Here is a 26,146-nt window from a genome sequence, read left to right on the forward strand (position 1 = left end):
AAGAGCTTAAAAAGAGTCAGATATTCCCCTCAGAAGTGAGTGGAGACAAAAACAGAACTCAAAGAAAAGAGAATATTGGACTTACATTCTCCAGGGGGGCCAGAAACACGACTCCATATGAATAATGTTGCTCCTTAGCTGCCAGATGTCAATTCATGTCAGTTCCCGCTGCCCCCAAGTGACCAAAAAATGTGTTTTTGCAGATTTACACATTTGAAATTTTCAGATTTACATTTTCCAATTTCTAATCTAAAATAAAAATGAACTACAATACAAATACAGTCATATTATGAAAATAAGAATGATGAAATAACATTTCATAAGGAATTGAAAGCGTTAGATTTTTTTTTTATTTCACATATTCTTTAATTTATATACTGTATACGTATTCATATCACTTTTTACTTCATGATTACTTATTTATTATGAACAGTTTGAGGTCCATATGTCTAAGGCAAAAAGCAGCTTCCTGCAAAGGATTAAAAAAAAATGTCCAGGAATTAGAGGTGAGCATGTGACTGAAGGCAATCCAGGTGAGATACAGTTCAAATATACCAATAACACATAAAGATGAAACTTAAAAAATAAAAACAAAGGGACTGATTAAACATTTTATGGACTTTATTCTTTTCCTCTCCGTTTTCTCTCTCAATCAATGTATCTTCTTATAATCAAAAAGGTAAAATATACCATTTCCTGTCCACAGCCAACTCAAGTCTGCTCTGTCTCTTCAATGCATTGTTAATTTTAATATACAAAATAAGAATGGCGGCTCATTTTTCAATGCTGTATATCTACTGTACAGTGGGTCTTTTTTTCCATTTTAACTCCTCCGAGAAAAGTGGGACTCCTCCTGCTCCGTCGCTCCTCTGTCCGATCAGGACCGTGTTTTACTTCTTAACGATCTGGATGACATCCTCGTGCTCCATGATGTGCGTTAGGCCGACCCTCTGAGGGCTGTACTTGGTACTGGTTCCCTGGAAGACCAACATGCGACACAGTTCAGTCCTTTTTCTTTTTGATTGTTTGGGTTTCAAATGTCATGAATCAGTACTAGGATTGGGCATCGAGACCCGATTCCTACTTGGAATCGTTTCAAAAATTACGATTCCAGTGGAATAATTTATTTATTGGAATCGTTTGGAGGATTTGGTTTCAAATCTGATCATGGGTTCCAAATTTGACATGCGCAAGTTTTGGTTTCCGTAGCGTCCAGGCACTTGTTGTGTTGCAGCCATGGAGCACAGTAAGCAGCGCTATAGCGTGGCTTTATGTTACGTTGAAAAAGCCCGGTAAAACTGCAAGCCACCATTGAATCAAAATAAAACGTTCCTCTTATTTGTGAAATAAGCATGTGACCCATTTCAACTCCACCCCTCAAAGAATCGGAATAGAGAATCAATAAGAACCGGAATCGAAAGGAAGAATCACAATTGGAATCAGAATAGTTAAAATCCAAACGATGCCCAACCCTACGCACTACACAGTGAACTTGAGATCTTCTGCATCCGCTCCACTCTGCTTCTCATGTGTCATGGCACAGTAAACACAGCTGTAGCTCAAAGGGTGATTTTAATCTAGGAAGGTCAATTGAGTGGCCACTGAATATGGTGCTTAATATTGTCAGTGGCTTTTCCTCGCACACACCTAATCCAAAGATTCTTTGAGCTGCAGTTGTTTTTACTGCAGTGAATGATGCGTGTGAGTATGGACATCCAATGATGCCGCAGTACAATAACATTGTTTACAGTCGGTGTGTGCATACACTGTGTCCCAGTACTATATATAATATCAACTATATTTCCAACTGTGAATGAGTCCATACATTTCTGTTTCACAACCCATTCTGGGATTAAAGCAACATCAACACCACACTAAAAAAAATATTGCAATGTTAATTTGTATGCTATAACAGAAGTACAGTTGTTTTAGTAATTTTTGTAGTGTGGCTGGAATTACCATGTGGTATAACTAAGCAAAGACGTTCAGTGGTGAATTCTGGCAATGTCCCAATTCGCTGAACTTTCAATGTAAAAAAAAGGTACTAACTTTGTGTTAAGAACCCTTTGAAACCTTTTATCTGATAGGCATATTTTACAGCAATAATTATGACCCATGAACTACTGGGGTGTTTTTTTCAAAATAAAAGCACATTCTTTTTTCTTTAATTCTGAAAAAAAACATACTGTATTGTGACCACAAAACTGCATGAGCTTTGTGTTCCAGTACACCTATAGTAGAAGGGCCACCATTAAAAAGGTACAACCTATCCATGACAACTACAAACAAAGTCTTTGTTTGTGTTACTCAATAGGCGAACATGAGGAAGTTCGTTCAGACAGCTCATGGGACTAAAGTCAAATTACTTTGTTTTTAAAGTTTCTAAAAGGTCACTGCCTCTGAAAACTTACCCAAACCAGGGCATATTTGAACTGGCCGGCTAAGGTTCTGTGGATTCGATGGCACTGTGGGGGATAAAGCAAAATAAGCATATTTACAAATAAATCACATACGATTAAAGCAGGTCTGCTTACTCTAGTGTTATTATTCAGGTACCAATGTTCCAAAAAAAAAAATGTATATGTGTGAATTCCTGTGTGTTTTACTTACCACGTGTTCTACAGATGCTCCTCGTCTCATAATGATTGCATCATTAAAGTCTGGGCGCTCTGATGGAAAAAGAAGAAATTAACACACATTTAATTTATTAGGTATTCATGTGCTTGTGACAGTCTGAGTGAATGAAGAAAAAAAAAAAAAAAGTGTGTACCTCCTCTTTTCTTAGTGTAAATGCAAATCAGAGCTAGGTATTCCCATAAGCTCTCCAGAAGGTAATCCAGGTTCAACTTCATCCCACAACTGAAATATAAATGTAGACAGAAAAGCAGGAAGCTGTTTAACTCCCACATACAAAAAGAGTAAGATGGCAGCATCCAACCGAGACTGTTATTCGCACAAACGCATAGAGATATCTGACCTGATGACAACACTGTTAGGTCTGTGAGCCAGGCGGTTCACCTCCTCGATGGAGATTTGATCCACCTTATTGTACACCTGCGAATACCACAAATATTATGAGGAGAACAAAGAGACCCCAAACATATGTACCCAAGCTAAAATAAAATTTAAAAAACAGACAATGGGAGATTTGCCAAAACATCAGAACTTAAAATATAGTGATTATTCTGTTTTCACTTCGCAAATGAGTTTCTATGGGTTAAAATATTTCAGAAAAACATCCTCGGACTTGGCTTCCCAGCCTTTAACATTTTTGAGGTACGAGCTTTTGACCCAACCCAGCTGATGAGACTGACATACATAAAGGCAAGGCATGTAAACTCTGTTCCCGACGATGACATCGATGAACTCATCTGGTGTGCTGTCCTCCCTGAAGAGGACTTCTGCATTAAAGATTTCTGAGGAGAAGGGGTTAAAGAAATGCACCAAATACTAATGGGACTTATAACAAGTCCATAGAAATGACAAGAGGACTGAAAAGCACTAAGGTGAAAAGGGGAAGAGGAAGAGACATTAGAGATGCACCAATTACAACTTTCTAGGCCGATTCCAATTTTTTCATTGAGTTAGGCCTTCCGATACCGATTACATTTTTTCTAACCACTTTACAGCACATACAAATATTTATTTTCCATGTTTTCTTTAATAGAAAATTTTACATAGAACCTTTTTTGAATAGATAATCGATCGCTATAAAATAGAACTACATAAATTACTCCTGGTGTGGGAAATTGTGAAAATGTAAACAGAAGAAGAATGTAAAGTGCAATGTTATGGAAGAACCATTTCCTTCTTTTCACATCCAATATCCAACTACATTTTTTTTTTATACATTTAGCAAACTAAACTTCTGTATGTATGAAAACAGGGAAAATGGGTAATGGCAATAAAATAATATATAAATAACAAATAAAAATAAAATAAATATAGCCTTGCAGTATAAATATATTTCTCAAAACACACACACAGGCCTGTTTGAACATCAACAGTAACGTTACCCAAAAACAGCGTGTAGTTCCTTTTATAGCAAGTTTGCTCTATGTGTCATTGTGCATAAATATACAAACACTACCGTTGCTGTCAACAGGCTTATCTGCTAACGTTAGCTACCGACGGTTACCTCGGAACAATCCAGAAAATAGACGGTACCCTAGTGTGCCATTACCTGAAACAGATAATTTAACGTCAACGCTCATTTTACACACAGTTTAGGAACAAACTAAACGCTGGGGGAAGATTAATACTTTTTTAATGTTGGTTTTGAGCGGTATGCATCCCCACTAACCTGGAAAGCGTTTTAAACAGTAACGTTAATACAGCGTCTCTCTTCTTTTTTTGTTGTTGTTCAGCCTCAGAGGGGAGACAGAGCGGCCGACTGTTAGCCTGAGATCAGTAGAGCAGACGACTCAGCAGAGCCATGTATAATCACGAGTTTATGACATTTCATAAACAGCTGATTGAGCGACAGTGCGCCGCTGCTACATGCATATAGCGGAAACCCTGCGTGTGCACGTGTGATGCTGATGTTGCGCAATGTAAATCATGCGGCGCCCGAGTGCATTTGATCGGCATATTGTCAGACTGACCTGCAGGTCGCCGGTCACGGCCGATTACGTGACAATCGGCCAATTCCGGTCACCCGCCGGTCAATCGGTGCATCTCTACATCAAATCATATCATCTTTTTTTCTGTATGCTGCCACTTCTGATGCTGGCAGAGTTAAGGATACTGTATTCGTGAAGGATGAGCTGAACAAGCTTCTCTGAGCAGTGGGTGAGAGGAACTGTGGAGTTGTAGGATAGGCCGCCACCTTTCTTGGGCTACAGAGAGAGATAAATCACACATTTTTACAAAGTTTAGTATTATAATTCCAGCATTCATTTCTGAAGCTGACAAGCTACTGTGGATGTTGTTGTTTTTTGCTCTGCTAGCAGCAAAGTCCATTAATGCCAGAACATGGTACTTTTACAGCTATTTGAAATTGACATATACACAGTGTCCTTTATCTACTGCAACCATCAGTCAATTTTTTTCCTCGACACATATTTTATTTGCAACGATGTTTCAACAACTTAGTTGTTGACATTCATGGCCGAGGATGATGATAGAAAATGTACTGTACCTTGAAATAAATATTTGGTTTCGAGCAGTTGAGTCTGATGCCCACCGTCTCCAACTCTTTCTCTAGAAGTTCTCTAGAAAGATTAAAAAAAAGAAATTAAAGGCAAGAATTAGTTGATAAAATTACTTATATGCCTCTCAAACTCACTCTAACAGAGTGGCACACACACACACACACGCGCACACACACACACACACACACACACACACACACACACACACACACACACACACACACACACACACACACACACACACACACACACACACACACACACACACACACACACACACACACACACACACACACACACACACACACACACACACACACACACACACACACACACACACACACACCTCTGAACATCTCCTTTGGTGGCATCCAACATCATGATGACGACGTCAGCTGTCCTGGCAACAGCAATGACTTGCCGACCTCTACCCTTGCCTATAAAAAGTCAAAGAGTTACTCCGATGTTTCACCAGGTGTGTCTGGGCTGCGTTCCGGCTGCGCCGTGGTTTTGTTCCATCCTCCGCGCCTCCTGCGCCCATGCCACGGAGCGCCCTGCCTGCCTAGTCTACAGTGTATCCACGACGTTCCACTTCCGGGATTGCTCGGTTGCCGCCGGAAATACCGCCGGATTTCACTCTTTTCGGTCGGATGTCCGTTACCTTCCTCTTTCTTTGTGTTGTAATTCTAAACTCCGGTGGATTTGTGAGGACTATGGTTAACTGCTCCTCAGATCTCTGCAGGGTAAATCCAGACAGCTAGCTAGACTACCTGTCCAGTCTGAGTTTTCTGTCGCACGACTAAAACTACTTTTAAACGTATACATTTTCCACCAAAACAAGTTCCTTCCCGAGGCTATTTTGCAGCGGCCCCGCAGCTCTGTCCGGTGCTTAGCGCCGCCCAAGGCAATTGGGACTGGTTTAAAATAATGCCAATAAACCAGAGCCCGTTTTAATGCTGTGTGGACTAGCCAGACCCTCCTCCGCAGCGCTGTGGAGAAAGGTCTGGCAAAGCGAGACTATGCCTGCCTGACTCGCAAATGTTATGGTCTCTCCAAGTACTTTACAGAACAGTCAAATGTTTATGCCTTTGGTTTTCTGGCGTTGTCCTGATAAAAAGGATTTGTGATCACTACTGTACTATGTTTTTCCACCTCCAAGATGAACTTCTCACCGTCCATGGTGTTGTAGATGAGACATATACGATATAGGGGGGGTGTAGCGTGAAAATAGACCTAGTGCGTATCTTTAGCGGAGCGGCAAGCAGCTTCACGCACACTTCGGGGACGCCGTGGAATATGGTGGAATATCAAGCACTTGGACGGCCGCGATTGCTCGCCGTGCCTCCAGAACGCAGCGCAGACACGCCCGGTGGAAAACAGGGGTCAGTGTATAACAATCACTAACACTCTTCTTCTCATTACTCTTGAGTGCCAGCATCTAAATTATGAAATTAAAGAAGCATTACTCTGAAATCCATCACGATCATTCATTAATAATTAACTCCATAATAATAAAATAGATATACAACAGACATCCAACGTCTGCTCAATTTGGCTTTTTAGCAAACAAAATACTAAACCACGAAGCCTATGCATACCTTGGGCAGCACCCTCAATGATTCCTGGCAGATCCAGCAACTGGATGTTGGCCCCTTTGTACTGAAGAGCAACAAATAACAGTGTGAATGGCACATTGTTACACAAGGTTTAAGATGTGTAGCGGCGTGAATGTGTGTACCTCTATGACACCAGGTATGCAGGTGAGAGTGGTGAACTCATAGGAAGCAGCTTCACTGGCTGTTGATGTCATCAAACTAAGGAAGGTGGACTGCAGGACACAACAGAGGATTCAGTTACACGAGCACACGCTGAATCTTTGGATTATGTTTCACTCGTCTTTCTCGTGCCTTTAAACGTGACAACAATGTTGGCTTGGTTCTAGTACTCTTATTTGTGACCTGGTGGTTTATGGTGGTGAAACTAAAAAGAACATTTTGTTTTGACTATCCGGATACAGACCAGAAAACACAACCCATTTACCCGCCACGTTGACGTACCTTACCCACGGAGGGGAAACCGATGAGAGCAACACGAGCATCCCCTGATTTCATGACATCAAAGCCCTCGCCTTTGGCCCCCGCTGACTTGGTGGGCTCCAGGAGCTGAGCTCTGTATTTGGCTAGCTTGGCCTTGAGCAAACCCAGATGGTACTCAGTGGCTGTAGAAATTAATTAGAAAAAGGCAATTGTGACACAAGATGTATTAAAGGTCCCATGGCATGAAAATGTCACTTTATGAGGTTTTTTAACATTAATATGAGTTCCCCCAGCCTGCCTATGGTCCCCCAGTGTAAACCGAGCCCTGGGTATCCTGCTCTGCCTTTGAGAAAATGAAAGCTCAGATGGGCCGATCTGAAATCTTCTCCTTATGAGGTCATAAGGAGCAAGGTTACCTCCCCTTTCTCTGCTTTGCCTGCCCAGAGAATTTGGTCCACCCATGAGAGAGAGACATCATGGCTTTCAAAAGGAGAAAAGTGGCAGTTGGTCAAGGCCACCCCCCACCCTCCACCTTGCTCATTGTGGGACTGGCTCTAGTGGCTGTAATTCTGCACCAAGGCTGAATTTCGGGAAAGAGACTTCAGATCCAGTATTAGGGGACCACTAAGGCCTATATAAAAGAGACTTCAGATACAGTATTAGGGGACCACTAAGGTCTATATAAAAGCATCCAAAGAGCACCATGTCATGGGACCTTCAATAGTAGCCCTGACTCCACATTAATGTATAAAGGCTGCTATAACCCTGTAATAGCAGCACAACCACCTCATTGGAGTTTAGTTTGATTCATTTGAACGTATTCACCATTACTCGGAGATAACGTGTTTTGGGGGCATTGCTATTTTTACTTGTGGTGATAACTGTAATCAAGCGTACGGTGTCAATTCTCCTTGAATTTCTGTGAGGTTAATGAGTAACACAACACTGGCAGCTGACAGAGATAGAGGAAAGAGAGACGGCTAACAAGTTCGTCCGTGGTGGAGCTAACACTTAGCCCAGCGACTGCACTCTCTCACCTTTGTTTTTCTGTGTCCGGGCGATTTCTCTCTCTATTTCCGCGATTTTCTCCAAGATCCCCATGGTTGCGGTCCAGGTGTGCTACAGCTACTGCTGTCAATGAGAGAAAAATAACGGAAAACAGAAACGTGTCACTCCACAGTTGTTAGCTTTGTTAGCTAACACCCGGCTAACCGGCTAACCAGTGGGACTTAAACACAGCGAATCAACACATAGGGCTTTAAATTAGTATCCGCATGAAAAACATGTAACGTTAAATGTTTAAAATGTTGTAATAGGTTATCCATTTACACTTTGACAGAGGAAACACTGCGCGGCATGCACAGATGACTGACACCACCAACCGGAACTCGTTCCGTGCCCATAAAAAGTCCGGAAGAAACAAGGAAACTCAGTGTAACGCAAATAGTTTACCCATGTTTCTGTTATTATCGCTCACGTCAATCGGGAACTGTGGAGCCAGACCATTACAATGTCCGCACGATAGAGTCAAATATTATAAAAAAAAAAGTCAGATGTAGCTGCATTTTAACAGCCGGACATCCCTGATGGTGTGTGGATAGGTCAGTCAGAGTTATTGGGTAATATAGAAAGCGAACATGGCTGCGCCCACAGGACCGAGAGGATCATCTGCCGACGACCCGACCGGGTTTGAAGGTTTTCCGTTTGCAGTGGCCGCGAAACCACCGGAGGACAGCTCCGGTAAAGAGCAGGAGCAGACCGGGGGGGTGAAAAAGAAGCCATGCAGAGCTTGTACGGACTTTAAATCATGGATGAAGATCCAGAAGAAACAGACGACAGCTGCTGTACAGGTGACGTGAAGTCAAGGCGGGATTTTTTTGGAGGATCTGTAGAAATATTACTTTCACAGTAGTACAGTTTGGCTTGACTTTACCAGAAGAGAGCTTGGATTGTTTTAAAATATCAATGTGCTGAAGTGTTGTTCTCCGCCGATGTTTAGCAGAAAGTTTGTTACGTCATGACGCAATGTCCCATATGCTTATGAAATTAGGGTTTCATCCTGTAATGCCAGAGGCCCCTGGGAGCAACTGTGCAAAAGAAAGGTGTCCCCAGGCATTTAATGTCAATTATAAAGTTGTTTGGTCCTGATCTCCAAGAAACAAATAGCCATTTATGTAGGACATATATGAGGAATGCGTATGACCACAAATCAACATGAACCACATTATGCAGTTGGCTGCCTTGCTTGTTGCCTTTTTAAAATGCCAGCTTATTGACTCCGCTGTGTGTATGTGTGTGTGTGTCTGTATGATTCTGTCAGGAGACCCAAGCTGCTGAGGTGGAGCCACAAGACCCCCAGTGTCCATTGGACAGGGGAGAGTTGGGGCGTAACACCTGGTCCTTCCTGCACACTATGGCAGCGTATTACCCTGATCAACCATCTTCTACCCAGCAGCAAGAGATGGGGCAGTTCATCAACCTTTTCTCCAAATTCTTCCCATGTGATGAATGTGCAGAAGACCTTAGGGGCAGGTCAGACCTTTTTTTAGATTTAATATGCAGGCTGAAAGTCACATATCAGGTCTTGTAGCATCTTATTTGCTTGCTTGTTGTTTCAGCACAAGCAAACCGATCTTCCATTTTTAAGATGTGATTAGACAGACACAGGCCATTTCTAAAAGTACCATTTCCTCTCCGCAGATTGAAAACCAATCAGCCGGACACCAGGAGTCGCCATGCTCTTTCTCAGTGGTTCTGTCATATTCACAATGACATCAACGTCCGGCTGGGCAAGCCTGAGTTCGACTGCTCCCGTGTGGATGAGAGGTGGAAAGATGGATGGAAAGATGGTTCCTGTGACTGAGTGATGGAGGATGCGAGGACTGAGCTGAGACCTGAGAGGAGAAATTCTTTGTTTGAGTTCAAAACTTTTGAGTGGGAACACCACAAAATGGAGCTCACATCTCTATTGGGGAGAAACTTTACGTGAAGAGAGCTAGGCCATGTGGTGCATTTCAAATTCTTCTTCTGTGGTCAGTTGATATAACTGATGTTAAAAAAATTAAAGATACAAAACTCATTGTAAATGCTTCACTGAACCTCTTGTTAATTCCGGTTATTGGAAAGTTTTGTGTGAAATAGAAAACATATTTTTGACCAATGTAGCCCTGATTTGTCTGTTAAAGCAGGGCTACAGTAGAAGCAGTAAGTTAGGGATATATATATATATATATATATATATATATATATATATATATATATATATATATATATATATATATATATATATATATATATATATATATATATATATATATATGTGTATATGTAATGATGATTACAGAATGTTTTTTTCACTGTAATAAAATGTGTTAATTTATTGCATTAATTTAGTGCTGTAATAGGTAATTATGTCATTTTCTATTTACAATTATGATTGATCATTTGTCATTAAATTAAGTAAATAAATATTGTGTTAATTAAAGCTTCTCAAAAGTTCTAATTTACTTATTTTTTACTTGTTTCTCTAATTTATGTCACTGTAAATTGCTTTTTGGCTGTTGGTTGGACACAATAAGCTCTTTATAAGACTCACTTTGGGCTCTGGAAATATGTCATTTTGATGTTTCATATAATACAAATCCAAAAAAAGTAGATAATACATTAGCAGAGTAATGGATAATTAAAACACCTAGTTGCCGCACCATTGGAACGCTTTCCTCCTCTAGTCAAGGGCCTTTGATATCAGCACCTCAGCTATGTGACATGATCAGTCTGTCTGTTATTAATAGACACTAGTTATGAATTTATTTAAGGAACCAGTAGAGGACACACATACACACTCAAACAAGTCTAATGCTCAGCTGCTGCTGTTTTTTTTTACTGTTATGTTATTGTTATCATGATCCTATAAAGGGTTTTTGCCACATACACACACAACCAGTATTCATCCTTAAATGACTTGTTTTTCAGTACTACGTGTGTTTAATAACTGTTGAGATATTCACTTTTGAAGTAGATGTCACTGACCTCTAGTGGTGTAAGCCATGTATGGATGCATGATATTGTATATCCCTTGTGTTGTCCTTCGGGTCCCGGGACCCGTTCAGTTTATTTGACGTTTTGGCATTGGCCTGGTGTTGAGCTTCGGTTCCCCCCCGGTGACCCTTGCGTGTTTGTGATGTAATTTCACGTGAACTGGCATGGGGTGCCAGACACCCATGCTGCGATCGAACGCATTTGGACAGGCTAATACAAAATGTAAATAAACTAACCAAGTCCCCATGACACGAAGGACAATACAAGGGTTATAACATATAACAGCCATTTTCACAACAGAATTCATGTAATGTTAGTACTAATGGTGAAAATTATACCACTGGGTTCCCACAATGCCAAGACCACTTTATTACTACCAACCGATGCTCATAATGTCATGTTGAGATGGTTTGGTGTTGAGCCAAAAGGTCATTTTTGAGGCAGTAATTGGCGAATATCCCATGATAAGCAACTTGTGACTATACTTTGTTGTGGTATTTGGCACAAGTACATCATCATGAGACTTTTATCCATGCCAGATATTTCATTAGCAACTATTGTGGCTAATGAACGATTGAGGATTATTCACCAAGTACATTGATTTGATATTGTTTGTTGCCGACAGTCCTTGTGGCTCATGTGCATCATATTTAGATGGAGTGCAATTCTTTATTTAACTTCTGTAAACATCTCCAGGGCTGTATCTGGTCATGTTAACTGTTTTTTTTTCTTTCTGGAAATGTTGGGATTTTAGAAATCTGAGCGGAGTTTACATTCCACATTTTAAATGATCATGTTGTACTACAGCTGTGACTTCTTGTCATTGCCGGATCAGCCGACAGGGGAGCCCTGGGCAAAATATGAGCTGTTGGCCCCTGTTGATGCTTGGTTTGTGTTAATTTGGTTTAACACACTTTTATTTCAATGCACGCGCCATGTATAGTTGACAAAATGAGACCGTCCTCCCGTGAAAAACGGCCACTTAAGTCGTTTGTCCAAGCAGCAATTACGACTCATATTTACAGTAAGTGTATAATGGTGGCGCCCTCTAGTGACTGTATGAAAACAGCGCTATATTCTGCATAAGCAGCTAGGTTGTGGGGGGTGGATAGGTCAAACAGGAGACCGGGATATGTGTCCAATGTAAAATTTAAAGTAAAAAGTGCTTTGTTGTTTTTACTTTACAGAACAAACGGAGCTACGTCAAGTTCCGCATCACGTGCATAATCGTGATAATAATAAACTGCGATCGCTTCACACCGTTAACGTGTTTAAAACTGCGTTTAAAACTGCGACCGTTATGGTTTAGACAAAGAGGTAACCTCTTTAATTTAGATGAGGATTGAAAACACTCCTGTGGGTGGTATTTCCTGCCGCCGCCAGGGGCGCTAATTTATGAAACGCTCCCGTTGGTGGTATTAAGGTAGGAATTAACTGTTAGAAGTTAGTTATAGTTATAGTTATCGACCTATATCGCTGTATAGTTTAGAAGACTTGTTGCAACAGATGGCCCTCTTGGATAAGTCAATTGAATTTACAGTATCTCACAAAAGTGAGTACACCCCTCACATTTTAGTAAATATTTCATTATATCTTTTAATGGGACAACACTGAAGAAATTACACTTTGCTACAATGTAAAGTATTAAGTTTATAGCTTGTATAACAGTGTAAATGTGCAGTCCCCTCAAAATAAATCAACACACAGCCATTAATGTCTAAACCGTTGGCAACGAAAGTCAGTACACCCCTATGTTAAATTCCCATAGAGGCAGGCAGATTTTTATTTTGAAAGGCCAGTTATTTCATGGATCCAGGACACTATGCATCCTGATAAAGTTCCCTTGGCCTTTGGAATTAAAATAGCCCCACATCATCACATACTCTTCACCATACCTAGAGATTGGCATGGGGTACTTTCCATAAAATCGTCTCTCAATGCAAATCAAACCAGCTATTAGGCTAACTGACATAAAACCATGCCAACTGAACTTATGTATCCTGATAAAGAGATGATAGAGAGATGATTTTATGGAATATACCCCATGCCAATCTCTAGGTACGTGAAGGGCATGTGATGATGTGGGGCTATTTTAATTCCAAAGGCCAGGGGAACTTTATCAGGATGCATAGTACCCTGGATCCATGAAATAACTGGCCTTATTAAATAAAAATCTGGCTGCCTCTATGGGAATTTAACATAGGGGTGTACTCACTTTTGTTGCCAGCAGTTTAGACATTAATGGCTGTGTTGAGTTATTTTGAGGGGACAGCACATTTACACTGTTATAAAAGCTGTACACTTAATACTTTACATTGTAGCAAAGTGTCATTTCTTCAGTGTTGTCCCATTAAAAGATATAATGAAATATTTACTAAAATGTGAGGGGTGTACTCACTTTTGTGAGATACTGTATATAGCCCAAAATCACAAATTTACCACAAAAGGCAACTTGCATAATGCATAATGGGAAATGGTTTGTATACTAAAATTCAGGATATCTTGGCTTCTGCTGATTTGATTTTGACCATTTTTTTTATGTGTGTGTTTTATGAATTATGGAAGCCTAACACTAAATCCCTTTAAGGCCCCATCCATAGACATGGCCCTAAATGATTGTAGCCTACCAGAAAAGCGATTTGTATTGTGGTACTCAACAGTGAGTGGCCATAGGCTATACTTTGTTGTATTTCTAACGCCTATCATTATAATAGCTTATGATATTTCTTTATTGGCATGATAATATAACATTTTGCTGAAATGGTTTATCTCACCGCACAGTCTATAGCGCGTTCACAACTGCCATGCACGCGTTCCACTCGCGGCGTCCTCCTCTGTGCCCGCGCGTCTTGTGCATGCGCGCTGGACCCGTCCATACAGCAGAGAGCAGCAGCGCATCCATCCTGCCGTGGAGCCGGGAGCGTGGAGCCGCGAGAAGCGCACAGAGAAAGAGAGAGAGAGAGAGAGAGAGAGAGAGAGAGAGAGAGAGAGAGAGAGAGAGAGAGAGAGAGCGACAGAAGATGGACGGAGTGGGATCGTTCGGAGCTGGCCGGGCCGGGTCCACTATCGACCCGATTGCCTTCGCCAAACAGCCGCAGACCATCCTCAGAGTGCTGTCCTGGGTGAGAACGGGTTTTCCCGGCACTGCTGTTATAGTGTGTGTGTGTTTGTGTGTGTGGATGTGGGGGCTGACTGTTGTTGCTGCGCGAGACCCGTGACGTGTTCTCACTGCAAATATAGACCCCAGAAATCCAGCGATAATTGATAAGCAAGGTGTGTAAATGGAAACCGCGGAATGAATGTTTATATCGGAGTATATCTTCAAAGAATTGTACAGGGTGTAACCAAGGCCTGGTGGCTGCCTGACACCCTGACCATGAAAACTGATTTTACTACAGATTTTTTTTTTCTCTTGGGTAGAAACCGACCTATCCTCACCTATAATCATTTAAAAAAATGTAAAAAAATAAATCTTCTGGCAGTGCTTTAGAAATAGCCTACAGATGTGCAGCAGACCTGACCGGATTGTGTAGAAAATGAGAAAGATCCATACAGGCTGTATCCTTTTGATTCCTCAGCCTCCTGCTTCCTGTTATTAATGGCAACTATTATTGTTATTTTATCTCAAATACAACCGTATTATTTACTATAGGCCTACACCGCCTTCTTCGTTTAATATCGCCAATCATATTTTCAGCTAATGATATTGCTGATTTACCCTAAACGGTCGTCGTCCGTCATCCCACCTGTGATTGGTCCGTTATCATCATTACGCACGCAGGGCCACGGAGAAGGTTCTCTTTCAGTGCGGGGATCTCAGAAACACACCGAGAGCGTGAGATGTGTGCAAAAAAAAAAAACTCATCCTTAAAGCAACCCTGGTGTCTATATGGATGTAATTATTGTACACATATTAAATATACAGTATATGATTTGGATTCCTCTAGTAGGAGGAGGATAGAGGGCCTACTACATGATTTACTACTGTCCTCTGGACACGCCGTGAGCCTATTAGGAAGGACAAATCCATGCTTAGCCCGTACATCAATAATTGTTTAACTAATTGGGCCAATGCTTTAAAGTGTAATGAATTAATTGTGTTGCTTGTTGGTGTATTTTCCCCCTCATGCCACATCACATATATTCATGTGGAGCTATCAGTGGTGGCAGATGAAGTATAAGTCGCCTACCAATACATAATCCTACTCAAGTAAAAATATACAAAAGTATTATCAGCAAAATTAACTTACAGTATCCAAAGTATATGTACTTTTTAAGCAGAAAAATGGCCCCTGTTACCTGAAGTGTATGACATTATAAGATTGTTAATACTGATGCAAGTGTTGTAGCTGAACAAGATGGATATATATATATATATATATATATATATATATATATATATATATATATATATATATATATATATATATATATATTTTAACTACTTTATATAGGCCTATTTAGGCTGTTTAATCCAGATGTTCCCCACCTCGGGTTCACAAGTATAAAAGTAATCCTACTCAAGTACAATTATCTTAAAATTGTGCCTAAGTACATTACTATTTTAAGTTAACTTAGAGACTTTTAATCACTGGTTACAAAGATGCTGCTGCTCTCTCCAGCTTTAAATACTGTAAATCCTACAGCTGCCTGCGAAAAGTCGACTAATTAAGTAACAAAGAACTCAAAAGTGTAAAGCGGATGAGACAAGATAAAGGGAGTAGCCTAGGCTAAAAAGTAAATTACATGAGGGATTAATGAGATATCATAATGCCAATAATATTCAATTTGCCTAGAATTTCCCTTTAACTTTTTAAAAAATGTTGCACGCGTGCACACACACACACACACACTTTTTTTTAAAATCATGCAAAGAAATGAAAGTTTCTCTTTCCATTTGGGGGTGTAGTGCTGTGATACATGAGCAGCTTTATCATGCTGATTCACTAAAAGCACCCGAGTGTGTGTCTCCTCAGATTATATCCACAACATGTGATCAGTTTACAATGTACATTGTCTGTCCCTCCACCATCACATGACCCACACCCCCAAGTGTGAGTGCATTTCTGCATGTGTGTGTCACATGGCCCTATTCTGCCACCCAGTGTTAGTCAGCTGATCGGTGTTGGTGTAACAGGCCTTGGAAGAAATACCGATCTACAGATAAGACCTGTTGTTCAGAAAAATTGGATCAACGAACAGGGGTGAAACAAGTTTTATAGCACGAGCTACAGCAACCTTTATCACACTTCCTGCTTTGGTATACACACACACACACCGCCTCAGGACGATGTGATTCTTGAGGGGAAGTGAAGCGTCCACCTCTTCGGTCAGTCAGAGAGAAAGGGGGGAAATTAGGTTAATGCCTTTTGGTCTGAGCAGCACGCTCAAAGAGACGCCGTGGAGGAGTGCTGCCACAATCCTGTTTCTAGTGAGCCTGGGACAAGGGAGACAGCGTGAGAGAGAGATATGTTGATTGTTTAGGCCAGAGGTGCCCAAATTCTTTCCTATGAAGGGCCAAAATGTATCTGGATGGAAGGCCACGGGCCAAAAATAAATGAGCATGAGCATGTCAAATCCATTGCGGGCCAAAACAAAGAGAGCCCCCAAATTGGGCAGCCTTGGTTTAGGCAATAATCTGTACGTTACTCCACCTCCTCTTTCCTCCTCTACTCTCTCCTCTTCCTCTTGCGTCCCTGTCCACAGATATTTTCCCTGGTGGTCTTCGCCTCCATTGTGAACGAGGGTTATGTCAACATGGGCAGCGAGCGTCTCCACTGCGTCTTCAATAAGAACGCAGACGCGTGCAACTACGGCGTGTTCGTGGGCCTGGTGGGCTTGATGGCGTGCTCCTTCTTCTTCCTGCTCGACTACAAGTTCTCCTCCATCAGCTCCGTGAAAGACAGGAAGAAGGCTATAATGCTTGAGATCGGCTTCTCGGGTGAGGAGGCGATTGTGTTAGTGTGTCGTATTTACACACACACACACACACACACACATAAACACACACACAAGCAAACATATAGAGTTGACATAAATATGTTTTCCCATAACTTCCAGAGAGTCAGGAAGTGCAAGACATTTGCATTTTGGGCATTTCATAGTTAGCCTGCGATTTAAGGACTGATAAAGGCTGGGTTTCCCCAAAATGCCCCAAAAAAAAAGAAGAAAAAAAGTAGCCCGACTGGGCTTGCTTCTTTGTTTCAGATGACTGCTCTTTTGCACCGCAAGACATCAAGAGAAATGAAACCTGTTAACTTACATGAAAGGTAATAGAGAAATGAGAGTGTTTTTCACTTCTAAAGGGAACAAAGAACTGCTTCAGCGGGCCCCGGATTTTAAAAAGCAGCACCTGCAGGTTATGGTGTTTCATGTTTAAAGTTAACATGGAAATTACCTTTTTTTTTCTGTTCTAACAAAGTGTTATCATTCCACTGGTTTCTGGCAGGCTTCTGGGCCTTCCTGTACTTTGTAAGTTTCTGCTTCCTGGCCAATCAGTGGTCTCGAACCACGGCTGATGAGCTGCCACTCAACCAGGGGGCAGATGCAGCCCGGGCTGCAATCGCCTTCTCTTTCTTCTCCATAATCACCTGGGTAAGAGGCATACAGAGCAGCACACACACACACACACACACACGCAGCAATGGAAACAAATGCAACACAAGGTTTTCTAGTGACACAAAACCATTTTAAAACAACTAACTACCTACCTATTTCTGTATAGTGTTTTTTTTTTTTTTTTTTACATATTAAGGTCTGGAAAGGCTCATTAGGCATTTGGATGGGTTAGGGGTATTCCTCATAAGTGCAGATCAGCCTTTAACCAACCAATAGATAATTGACACTGAAACATTAAAGGGACAGTTCACCCTAGACTGTTGTGCAATTTATCAATCTAGATTGTTATGGTGTGAGTCACCCAGTGCTTTTTCGGGGTTTGGTGTTTTAAGCCCCCAATGGCAGTAGGATTAAGGTTTGAGGTTAGGGTTAGGTGCCTTGAAGTCGACAGTCGCAGCATTGCCTGGAAGGCACTAGGATTAGGCAATGGTTAGGATTAGGGTAAGGGTTAAAGGTGCCGTAGGTAGGATTGTGAAGATCCAGGACTTAGCCAAAGAATTTGAACATTGACAACTTCTCAGTCCCTCCCCCCTTTCTGCTAAAGCCCGAAACGGTGTCCTAAGCCCCTCCCCCCACAAGGGGAGAATGAATGCGTGTGCATAAGCAGTGATTGACATGCAGTTAGACCCCCCCGGCCCTGATTGGTGCATCTGAACAGGGAGCGGTGGATTTTTGCAAATCGCACTACAGGCTGTAGGTGGTGCCAGAGGAGCTGGATTTTTTTTTAACCCTAACCCTTTTTTTTTTTAATTACCTGCTTCATGTAGTTCTACTGGAACATAGGGACAGTTTCAGCAAATATGACAGAAAGTTAGTTTTATAAGTCTTACCTACTGCACCTTTAAGGTTAGGGTTAGGTGCCTTGAAGTCAACGGTCGCAGCGCCTGAAGTTGACCTCAGGGGCTTAAAACACCATCAAGCTGTTTTTTGTGCTCAAAGCAGCAAAAAATACTTAAAAAAACTCAACAGTAATGTCTTTTTCCAGAAATCATAACCAGGTTAATCAAGATCATCCACAGACCAAGCTGGGTGTAAGCACTTTCATGTAGGAACTATTTTCTTTCAATCAAACCACACCCGCCCACCGTATAACCGCGTTGAAGGAAGTGTGCATGTACTCATGGACGAGGGAGCTCAGGTGAGTTAGCTAACGCTGCAGCTCGGCCGTGGAGATCGCCGTTAACGTTTACATCTCACGCTATCACAAGCACAAGCCTCTCATCCATGAGCAGGCTTCCTTCTGCTAGGCGACATGATTGGCGGGTGTAGTTCTGTAGAAAGAAAATGTTCCTACATGAAGCTGCCCACAAAGAGGCCTGTGGATAATATCGGGTAACCAGGTCATGATTTCTGAAAAGAGACATTGCCGTTTACTTTTTTCAAATGTATTTTTTTTTTTGCCAATTTGAGCACCACAAGCCGAGTGCTGTATAATTCCATTACATTGGAGAGATGGCCAACATCTCTACGGCCGATATCTCCAACACTGGGCAACTCGCACCAAGACAATTTAGATTGATAAATAGCACTTCAGGAAAGAGGAAAAACATTTTATTTATTTTTTAAACTGTCCCCCAAACATGAACCTTTCCAGAACCTTACAAAATAGATGTTTTACCCATTGATCTTAGGTTTGTCCTTCAGGATTGCAGAATACACACACAACTGTTGAATATATGTACAATCTCACCTAAATCATGGGCAGATTATGAGACAATGGGCTCCTAGGCACAGATGCAGGAAAGGCCCCCCCTACCCTAATAACAAATAAAAACCCCACCTTCATTATATTTAGATATTTTTCAGCCACATCTGGCAGGTCAACCATGACTTAAAACTGCACCTGACCGTCACGCTGGAGACTGTGTTCCTCCTTTCTAAAGCTCCTCTCCTCAGATACTTTATTACACTAAATACTGCACACTAAATTTATAATATATTCTAAAATATGTCAATATCTTTAAATTGTACCGCGGTAGATTAACATGATCAGGACATGCACACTTTTGACTGAGCAATATGACTTTTCAAAGAGAAAAATCGAAAGTTAACACTTCAAACTGAGGCTCTGGATTAGAGGCACCCTGACCAGTTGGGCCACAGTGGGCCTGTGACTGGGAGGCCCTTTTGATAATCCATCCATGGCCTAAACTATGAACAGTAATCCATTTCTGACTCAAATTTAAGGTGACAAACTGGCCATGCATCTACTGATTCGTGCTTAATATTTTCATGCTGAACCTACTTTTAGTAGTTAACAAGGTTTGTGCCGTTTAGCGGCTTCTTCATCATTGTCTAAACATTTACACTTAGTTTTTTTTAAAGGAATAGTTCTGCATTTTAGGAAATACCCTTAGTCTCTTTCTGAGAGAGCATTTGATCAGAAGATTGATACCACTTTCATAACTGTCCCTTTAAATATAAAGCTATAGCCAGCAGCAGGTTAGCTTAGCATAGCACAAAGACTGAAACAGGAAGAAACAGCTAGCCTGGCTCTGTCAAAACGTAACAAAATCTGCCTTTCAGCACCTCTGAAGCTAAAAAATGAACGCTTTATATCTTGTTAGTTAAACCGAAAAGTGGAAAAACAACAATTGGCCATTTTACGGAGTTATGGGCCGGACTATAACTTGGCTGGGACCAGTAACTTCCTGGACTCTCCACTGGTTGCCTAATGATTTGTCATCTATAGACAGAGCCAGGCAACCAGTTTCTACTTGTGTCAAGTCTTTATGCTAAGCTAAGCTAAGCTAAGCTAAGCTGTCTCTTGTATTCAAGAGACAGACATGGGAGGGGTATCAATATTCTCATCTAACTTTCCTACAGAATGCAAATGAGCCCATTTCCCAAAATGTCAAACTTTTCCTTTAAGGCATGTCAAGGTAACTTTACTTCTTTAGAGGTACTTAAAGGTGCCCTGCCATACAAAACCATTTTTACTTGCATCTTTTGAAATATGTTAGGTCCATATGTGTTTGTGTTATGTTGTGAATGCGAAAATGAACTGCTACCTCCTCTGTCAGCTCTAGCCACTGAAAAGAAATAAGCGGAGAAATTACAAAAAGCTGGTCAGTCTGACCTGCCTGAGCTCATTACTATTCATGAGCCCGCCCAGTTGGGCTGGGTAAAGGATTCTGACAGCCAGGCTCTCATTGGCTAGCTGTTAGCCAATCAGATTCAAACAGCTTAGCTTGTTGAATATTAATGAGAACTGGCAGAAATCGAGCTGAGTCTTCCTGTAGGCTTTCTATACCACGCTAGAATGGCTTGAAACCAGGTAACCAAGGCATTTTTTCACAAAAGAAATGTTACAGAGTCCATGGTAAAACTTCAGACATTACCACAAAGTAATGAAATACGTGTGGCAAGGCACCTTTAATTACATTGCTGTATATAAAACAAACTACAATACTTTAAAATCCTGCTTTTAAACATGGCTGACAACTATCTGGCTGTGAGCTACTGCAGAAGATACATAGTTGGTCTTTCTAAACTTTTTCATCTATTGCCCCCCTCTCTTCCCCCCTGCTGCCCCTGTAGGCTGGTCTAACAGTCCGTGCGGTCCAGAAGTATCTGCTTGGCACAGACATGACTCTGTTCACCACGGAGCACATGGACGGCGGCGCGCCCACCCAGCCGTACCCCTCCAACTCACCGGTTGGCGGCACCACTGAGGCCACAGAGACCTACCAGAGCCCACCATTCACCGAGAACAACGCAGCACCCACATACCAGGTTCCCATTTACTAGATAAGATAGACCTGATGGTGGAAGAATAAGGTCCCGGAGATGGGTAAGAGGAAAGTGATAGAAAATTGCTTTCTGTGATGTTACACCTACAGTTGTTTATGTGTTGATCTGGGCAGAGTTTTCAACAATTGTTTCAAGAAAAAAACAAAAAAAAGAACTGCCTCTTCTTTTTGTTCCCTCCTCTCGTTCCCTTTACCTTCCTTAACATTCCAGCTTTATCTGCTCTTTTCTCGACCTGTTTGCTAAATTCAATTCCCTGCTTTCGCAAATCCAGTGTTCCTCGGATCAGAACAGATGAGAGAAAAAGGAAACAAAAGGAGGAAATGTAAAAAGAGGAGGCCATTTTGCAGTATTTAAACACTATGTTGACAACAAAACAGATGAAGGGATCAACAAGCGAGCGACTCCACCACAAAGCAGTATCGGCAAACAAATAGTGCAGAGGGCACTCGCATACAGCACCTTCGTCTTATTCTTTCTATTCATCGAAGTGTCAAAATCCCCTTTTATGCCAGGGAATGTTTGTTTTTTAGCTACAGTACGGTCTAGTCGTTCCTCCCACTTTCCCTGCTGCATTTAAAAGTGATCATGTGTGTTGAATCTGCATGTTTCTTAACTTAGAGATCAACTAAGTGCCATACTGTACTGTGTGTCTCAGACAGTGACTTAATTTAGTAGATTTCCACATGCTGTAAAAAAAACAACAAACTTTTTGTGACTAAGTGCAATATCTCACACGTAGGTCTCTAGGTAGGTAGATACCGTCCTGTAGGTAGGTTAGTTAGCATCAGATAAGACCAGTTGAGGCACTGTCTCAAATAACATACTAGTCTTTGAATTGTACTTACAAATCTCAGGCAAATGTCCACATTATAATCGTTGATCTGACGTTGATTCCGCTTCCCTGCAAAGTTTGCAAGATACGGAAATTATATCTGAATCCGACAGATCCTGAGAGAACTTTTCATCCACAAAAAACTTGTTGACAATTTGAATAGATTTAGTATCGGTCAACAAGCTGATATGTCATCTTTTCAAGCATTTATGGTCTTCCTCGGTGTAGTGCAATCATTACTTTAAACACATTTTTAGGAGGAAAACTGTGTCACAATGCCAAATATTCCTTGAGTATTTGTGTACGAGGGTGCCCTGGGCCCCATTGTCCCATAATCCGTCCGTGGTACCAGGGAATGTATGTAGTGTGTGATTTGAGACAGTGTCCTATATTGGGTGTTGTGTGTATAAAATGGGGCGAGTAGGGAGATTTTGGGCAAGTCAGGTCTGTTTATGTTTACGTTTAGGAAGCTGCCAAACTGCCCTGTGTTCTTATTGCTGTCTTCTGATTACCACATAACTTCTATGTTGTTAATGTCTATCGGATTTTATGTAATCACAAAGCAGGGGGGCAACAGATGAGCTTTTATTTAGCCAGGGTGATTATTTGGTGCAGTCTCAGGCAAAAGATCGAAGAAGTTTGTGGGATGTTAAGGATCGCTAGCTGGCTAATTAATTGATCCTGCAACCCTGCCATTAAGGTGGAGGGGCCAGCATTTGTTGCCATTGTGACAGGGATAGGGCTGGGCGGATATGTTGGTCACTAAGGGCCCTGATGTAGATAGTAACCATACCAACCATTTTGGTGTGTAGCAGTGTCTGTGTCGTGGTTCACGTACACTCGCCATCAGCGAAATCTGTAGGTGCGCGAGCGAGAGTGTGAGAAGTGCACGTGCAAAGTGTACATGTGCACGTGCATTAGCGTGTGTGTGAGACGCGTGGGTCTGGGTGTGAAAATGTGTGAATGTGGCTAGTTAATTGAATTTTGTGGTGCAGAAAAGTTATTTTCTTGAACATGTGTTTGTCAGAGTTTTAGTGCAAAGGAGGAAATCATAAGTCTGTTACACCATTTAATCATTTCCCCAAAATAATAGTATTTCTGCTAAATATATTATTAGTGTCACTGTCACGATATATGAATTAAAAAGTATGAAAGTAAGAGTTTTTTGACAAACAGAGCCAAATATAAAACTGCATATTAGAGTGATATAATTGACCTGCTGTACGCCTTGCCTGCTATTCTAACTGATCCTGTGTAAACAGCGCCCTCTGCAGACAAGAGAAGGTACTGCAGCAGTGGCTCTCAGAGATTTAAAAGTAATCATGATAATAAATGCATGAAATTGTTGTATAGATCTCATTATATATTGGATACTATGTAATTCTTAAGTTGACGAGTTGGTTTGCAAAGTGAGATTTACCAGCCATCAGTGCAGCAGACAGGATTCCTTCATGTGTGTTATATTATTATATTAATCCCAGTCAGAATTGCGACCATACGCCCAAATGACTCTTTGTTTATTTGGTGATGTTATCTCAACCTCATGATCTTGTGGGTCACGAGTTGTGTGAACATTACTCCCCAACTATTTCCTGAAGCAATTGGTTTTTGAAATGTTTAAACGGCCATTGTTTTTGGTTGATTCTAATAAGATGTGAGTATCAGCTTGCAGAGACTCCAGACACAAAATCTTCAAATTGACCGGATGCCACTCCACGATGATGAAACTCTGACACAACATTAAAGTTATAATTCTTAAAGCATGAACAATTATGCTAAATCTGGAAAAAAACAAAAAACTGCCAGTATAGTTCTTTGAATCTTGGGTATTACTGGGCTGCTAGTGACCTGTTAACTGTGGTTAGGTGAGACTCGGGTACTGATGGTCGTTTGGGGGTACTGTCAGGTCAGGTTGTATTATTGTTCTCAGTGCTTTGGTCTCTTCTTCAGTCAGTGTGGTAGATACATATAATAAAAGCATTCTCTGTTTTGTGCTCTGGCCCATGTACGCTACTGTGGTATTGGTTGGTTGTAAAATTCAGTACGTTATTGAAGTAAATGGAACCTGTTTGTGTTGCCGTCTAGGGTATGGTTTGTCCTGTACTACTGAAAATATAAAAATATCATTATTTATTAACTAGAATGCACTGTTTGTTGGAAATACTTTGTTTGACCACTCTTAAAGGGGCCGTCAGCACTAAAATCAAAGTTTTATGTGATCATGCCGTTTTGTTAGACTGAGATTATAAAAGTAACGCGGGTGCCATCAGTTGTGTGGTTTCCAGTTTAATACATTGCATGGATGTTACAATATCTCCCCCTTTAATATTGATATTAACAAAAGTCACCCCCATCAGCAAACAAGTAAACATTGATTTTGTAGCGTGCTATACCCCTTTAACATGTTTTTGTTTTAGTCGTTTCTTCCTGTTCTGATGGTGTTCGGTGTAAAAATGCTGTGTACAGAGATGTGTGTCACTGTCTATTACCTGAATGTCTCTGGACTGCAGTCTGACCGTCACTCGAATAAAAAAGAAAACATGTTTTGGACTGCCTGTTTCTGTGCCTGACTTTAATGTGCAAAGACTTGTGTTATCTTTGAAGCAGCTATAATCAATATTTTATAACAACTTATCAAGGGAAAATGGAAAACAATGTCACAGTCGGAAAGGGGCCGCTTGTAACGATGAACCACAGGCTGTATGGTGAGTTACAATCAGTTATTGCATGTTTAATGATTTAAAAAGTTCAACAACTAGACATGGGATGGTCACTTAAAACATTAATGCATAACAGTCATTTGTGGACAGTCAACATTGTGGTATTCTGGGTACCAGAACAGTAGCCTTGTCCTACCAGACTCTGGTACATTTCATTTGTACAGAAAGTCTGGCCACTCTCCATTGACAAGTGTTAACTTCCTTGAAGGCGGGTACTCTGTTGAAGTTTAAAACTATTGGATTTGCCCAGAGCCACTCTGAATCTGCCTTAACCAATCACTAACGTTTGGTCACGATGTCAGCTTAGCATCGCTAGCATTAGCCTTAGCTAACTCCTTGACCACTAGTGAGCTGGAAAATCTAACTTTTTTAACATCGTGGCAATGGCTTTGCTCGCATCTTTCTCCGCCGCCATTACGGAGCTCACCGAAGGTTACCAAACCTCAACGTCATCGTTCTCAGCCACTCCCTCTGTTCGCTAATTGGACCGGTAATTTTTTGACCGGAGAAAACCCAAGAATATACCGCAAACCCAGACGGAGTACTGAAGGGAAATGAAAGTAGAACGGAAGTACGTAGGAGGCCGGAGTCAAGCTAGCAGTACAATACGTCTCAGGTAAAATGTGACAGACTGTGATTGGTTTTGCTTTTTCCGATATGCATTTTATACATAATACATTAGGGGTGCAAAAATAAATAAAAAACAATAGCATAGTATCGCAATATTTTCCGTGGCAATACTGTATCGATACACAGACGCCAAGTATTGATCTTTTATGATTTATGTGTTGGTCAGTCTGTCTGCTTGACAATACCATTTTGCAGCAATACAATTGAAGTGAGATGAACAGACAGAGAAATGTATCTTTTTAGATATTTTTTTTCTTTTGGTGACAATTTGAAATTGGGGAAAATTTGAAGTTGGAAAAAAGGTAATACATTGCAATATATATTGCAGAATATTGCAATATGTTTAAAATCGCAATAATATCGTAT

General features: G+C 41.1%; 3 protein-coding genes across 5 annotated transcripts; 2 read left to right on the forward strand and 1 right to left on the reverse strand.

Moving 5' to 3' along the window:
- Positions 1-603: 603 nt before the first annotated feature.
- On the reverse strand, positions 604-8,729 carry drg2 (developmentally regulated GTP binding protein 2). 3 transcript variants are annotated; one of them, XM_028600158.1, is made up of 14 exons: positions 8,642-8,729; positions 8,227-8,320; positions 7,211-7,371; positions 6,892-6,981; positions 6,752-6,812; positions 5,500-5,590; positions 5,141-5,213; positions 4,748-4,838; positions 3,319-3,416; positions 2,978-3,054; positions 2,771-2,859; positions 2,611-2,669; positions 2,412-2,465; positions 604-977 (listed from the first exon to the last, which is right to left on the reverse strand). In XM_028600158.1, the coding sequence occupies exons 2-14, from the start codon at positions 8,288-8,290 to the stop codon at positions 891-893; spliced, it is 1,095 nt and encodes a 364-aa protein (XP_028455959.1). In that variant the 5' UTR covers positions 8,291-8,320; positions 8,642-8,729; the 3' UTR covers positions 604-890. The 3 variants fall into 3 exon arrangements, with proteins under 3 accessions (XP_028455959.1, XP_028455957.1, XP_028455956.1); XM_028600156.1 differs by lacking the exon at positions 8,642-8,729 and adding an exon at positions 8,519-8,621 and having other exon boundaries at positions 8,227-8,317; XM_028600155.1 differs by lacking the exon at positions 8,642-8,729 and adding an exon at positions 8,519-8,621.
- On the forward strand, positions 8,618-10,275 carry gfer (growth factor, augmenter of liver regeneration (ERV1 homolog, S. cerevisiae)). Its single transcript, XM_028600159.1, has 3 exons — positions 8,618-9,039; positions 9,510-9,721; positions 9,890-10,275. Exons 1-3 carry the CDS (start codon positions 8,827-8,829, stop codon positions 10,050-10,052), a joined length of 588 nt encoding a protein of 195 aa, XP_028455960.1. The 5' UTR covers positions 8,618-8,826; the 3' UTR covers positions 10,053-10,275.
- Positions 10,276-14,147: 3,872 nt separating this feature from the next.
- On the forward strand, positions 14,148-24,980 carry syngr3a (synaptogyrin 3a). Its single transcript, XM_028598485.1, has 4 exons — positions 14,148-14,349; positions 16,934-17,168; positions 17,676-17,821; positions 21,386-24,980. Exons 1-4 carry the CDS (start codon positions 14,248-14,250, stop codon positions 21,593-21,595), a joined length of 693 nt encoding a protein of 230 aa, XP_028454286.1. The 5' UTR covers positions 14,148-14,247; the 3' UTR covers positions 21,596-24,980.
- Positions 24,981-26,146: the final 1,166 nt, after the last annotated feature.

The sequence above is a fragment of the Perca flavescens genome, chromosome 15 (assembly GCF_004354835.1).
Source record: "Perca flavescens isolate YP-PL-M2 chromosome 15, PFLA_1.0, whole genome shotgun sequence".
NCBI classification, from domain to species: domain Eukaryota; kingdom Metazoa; phylum Chordata; class Actinopteri; order Perciformes; family Percidae; genus Perca; species Perca flavescens.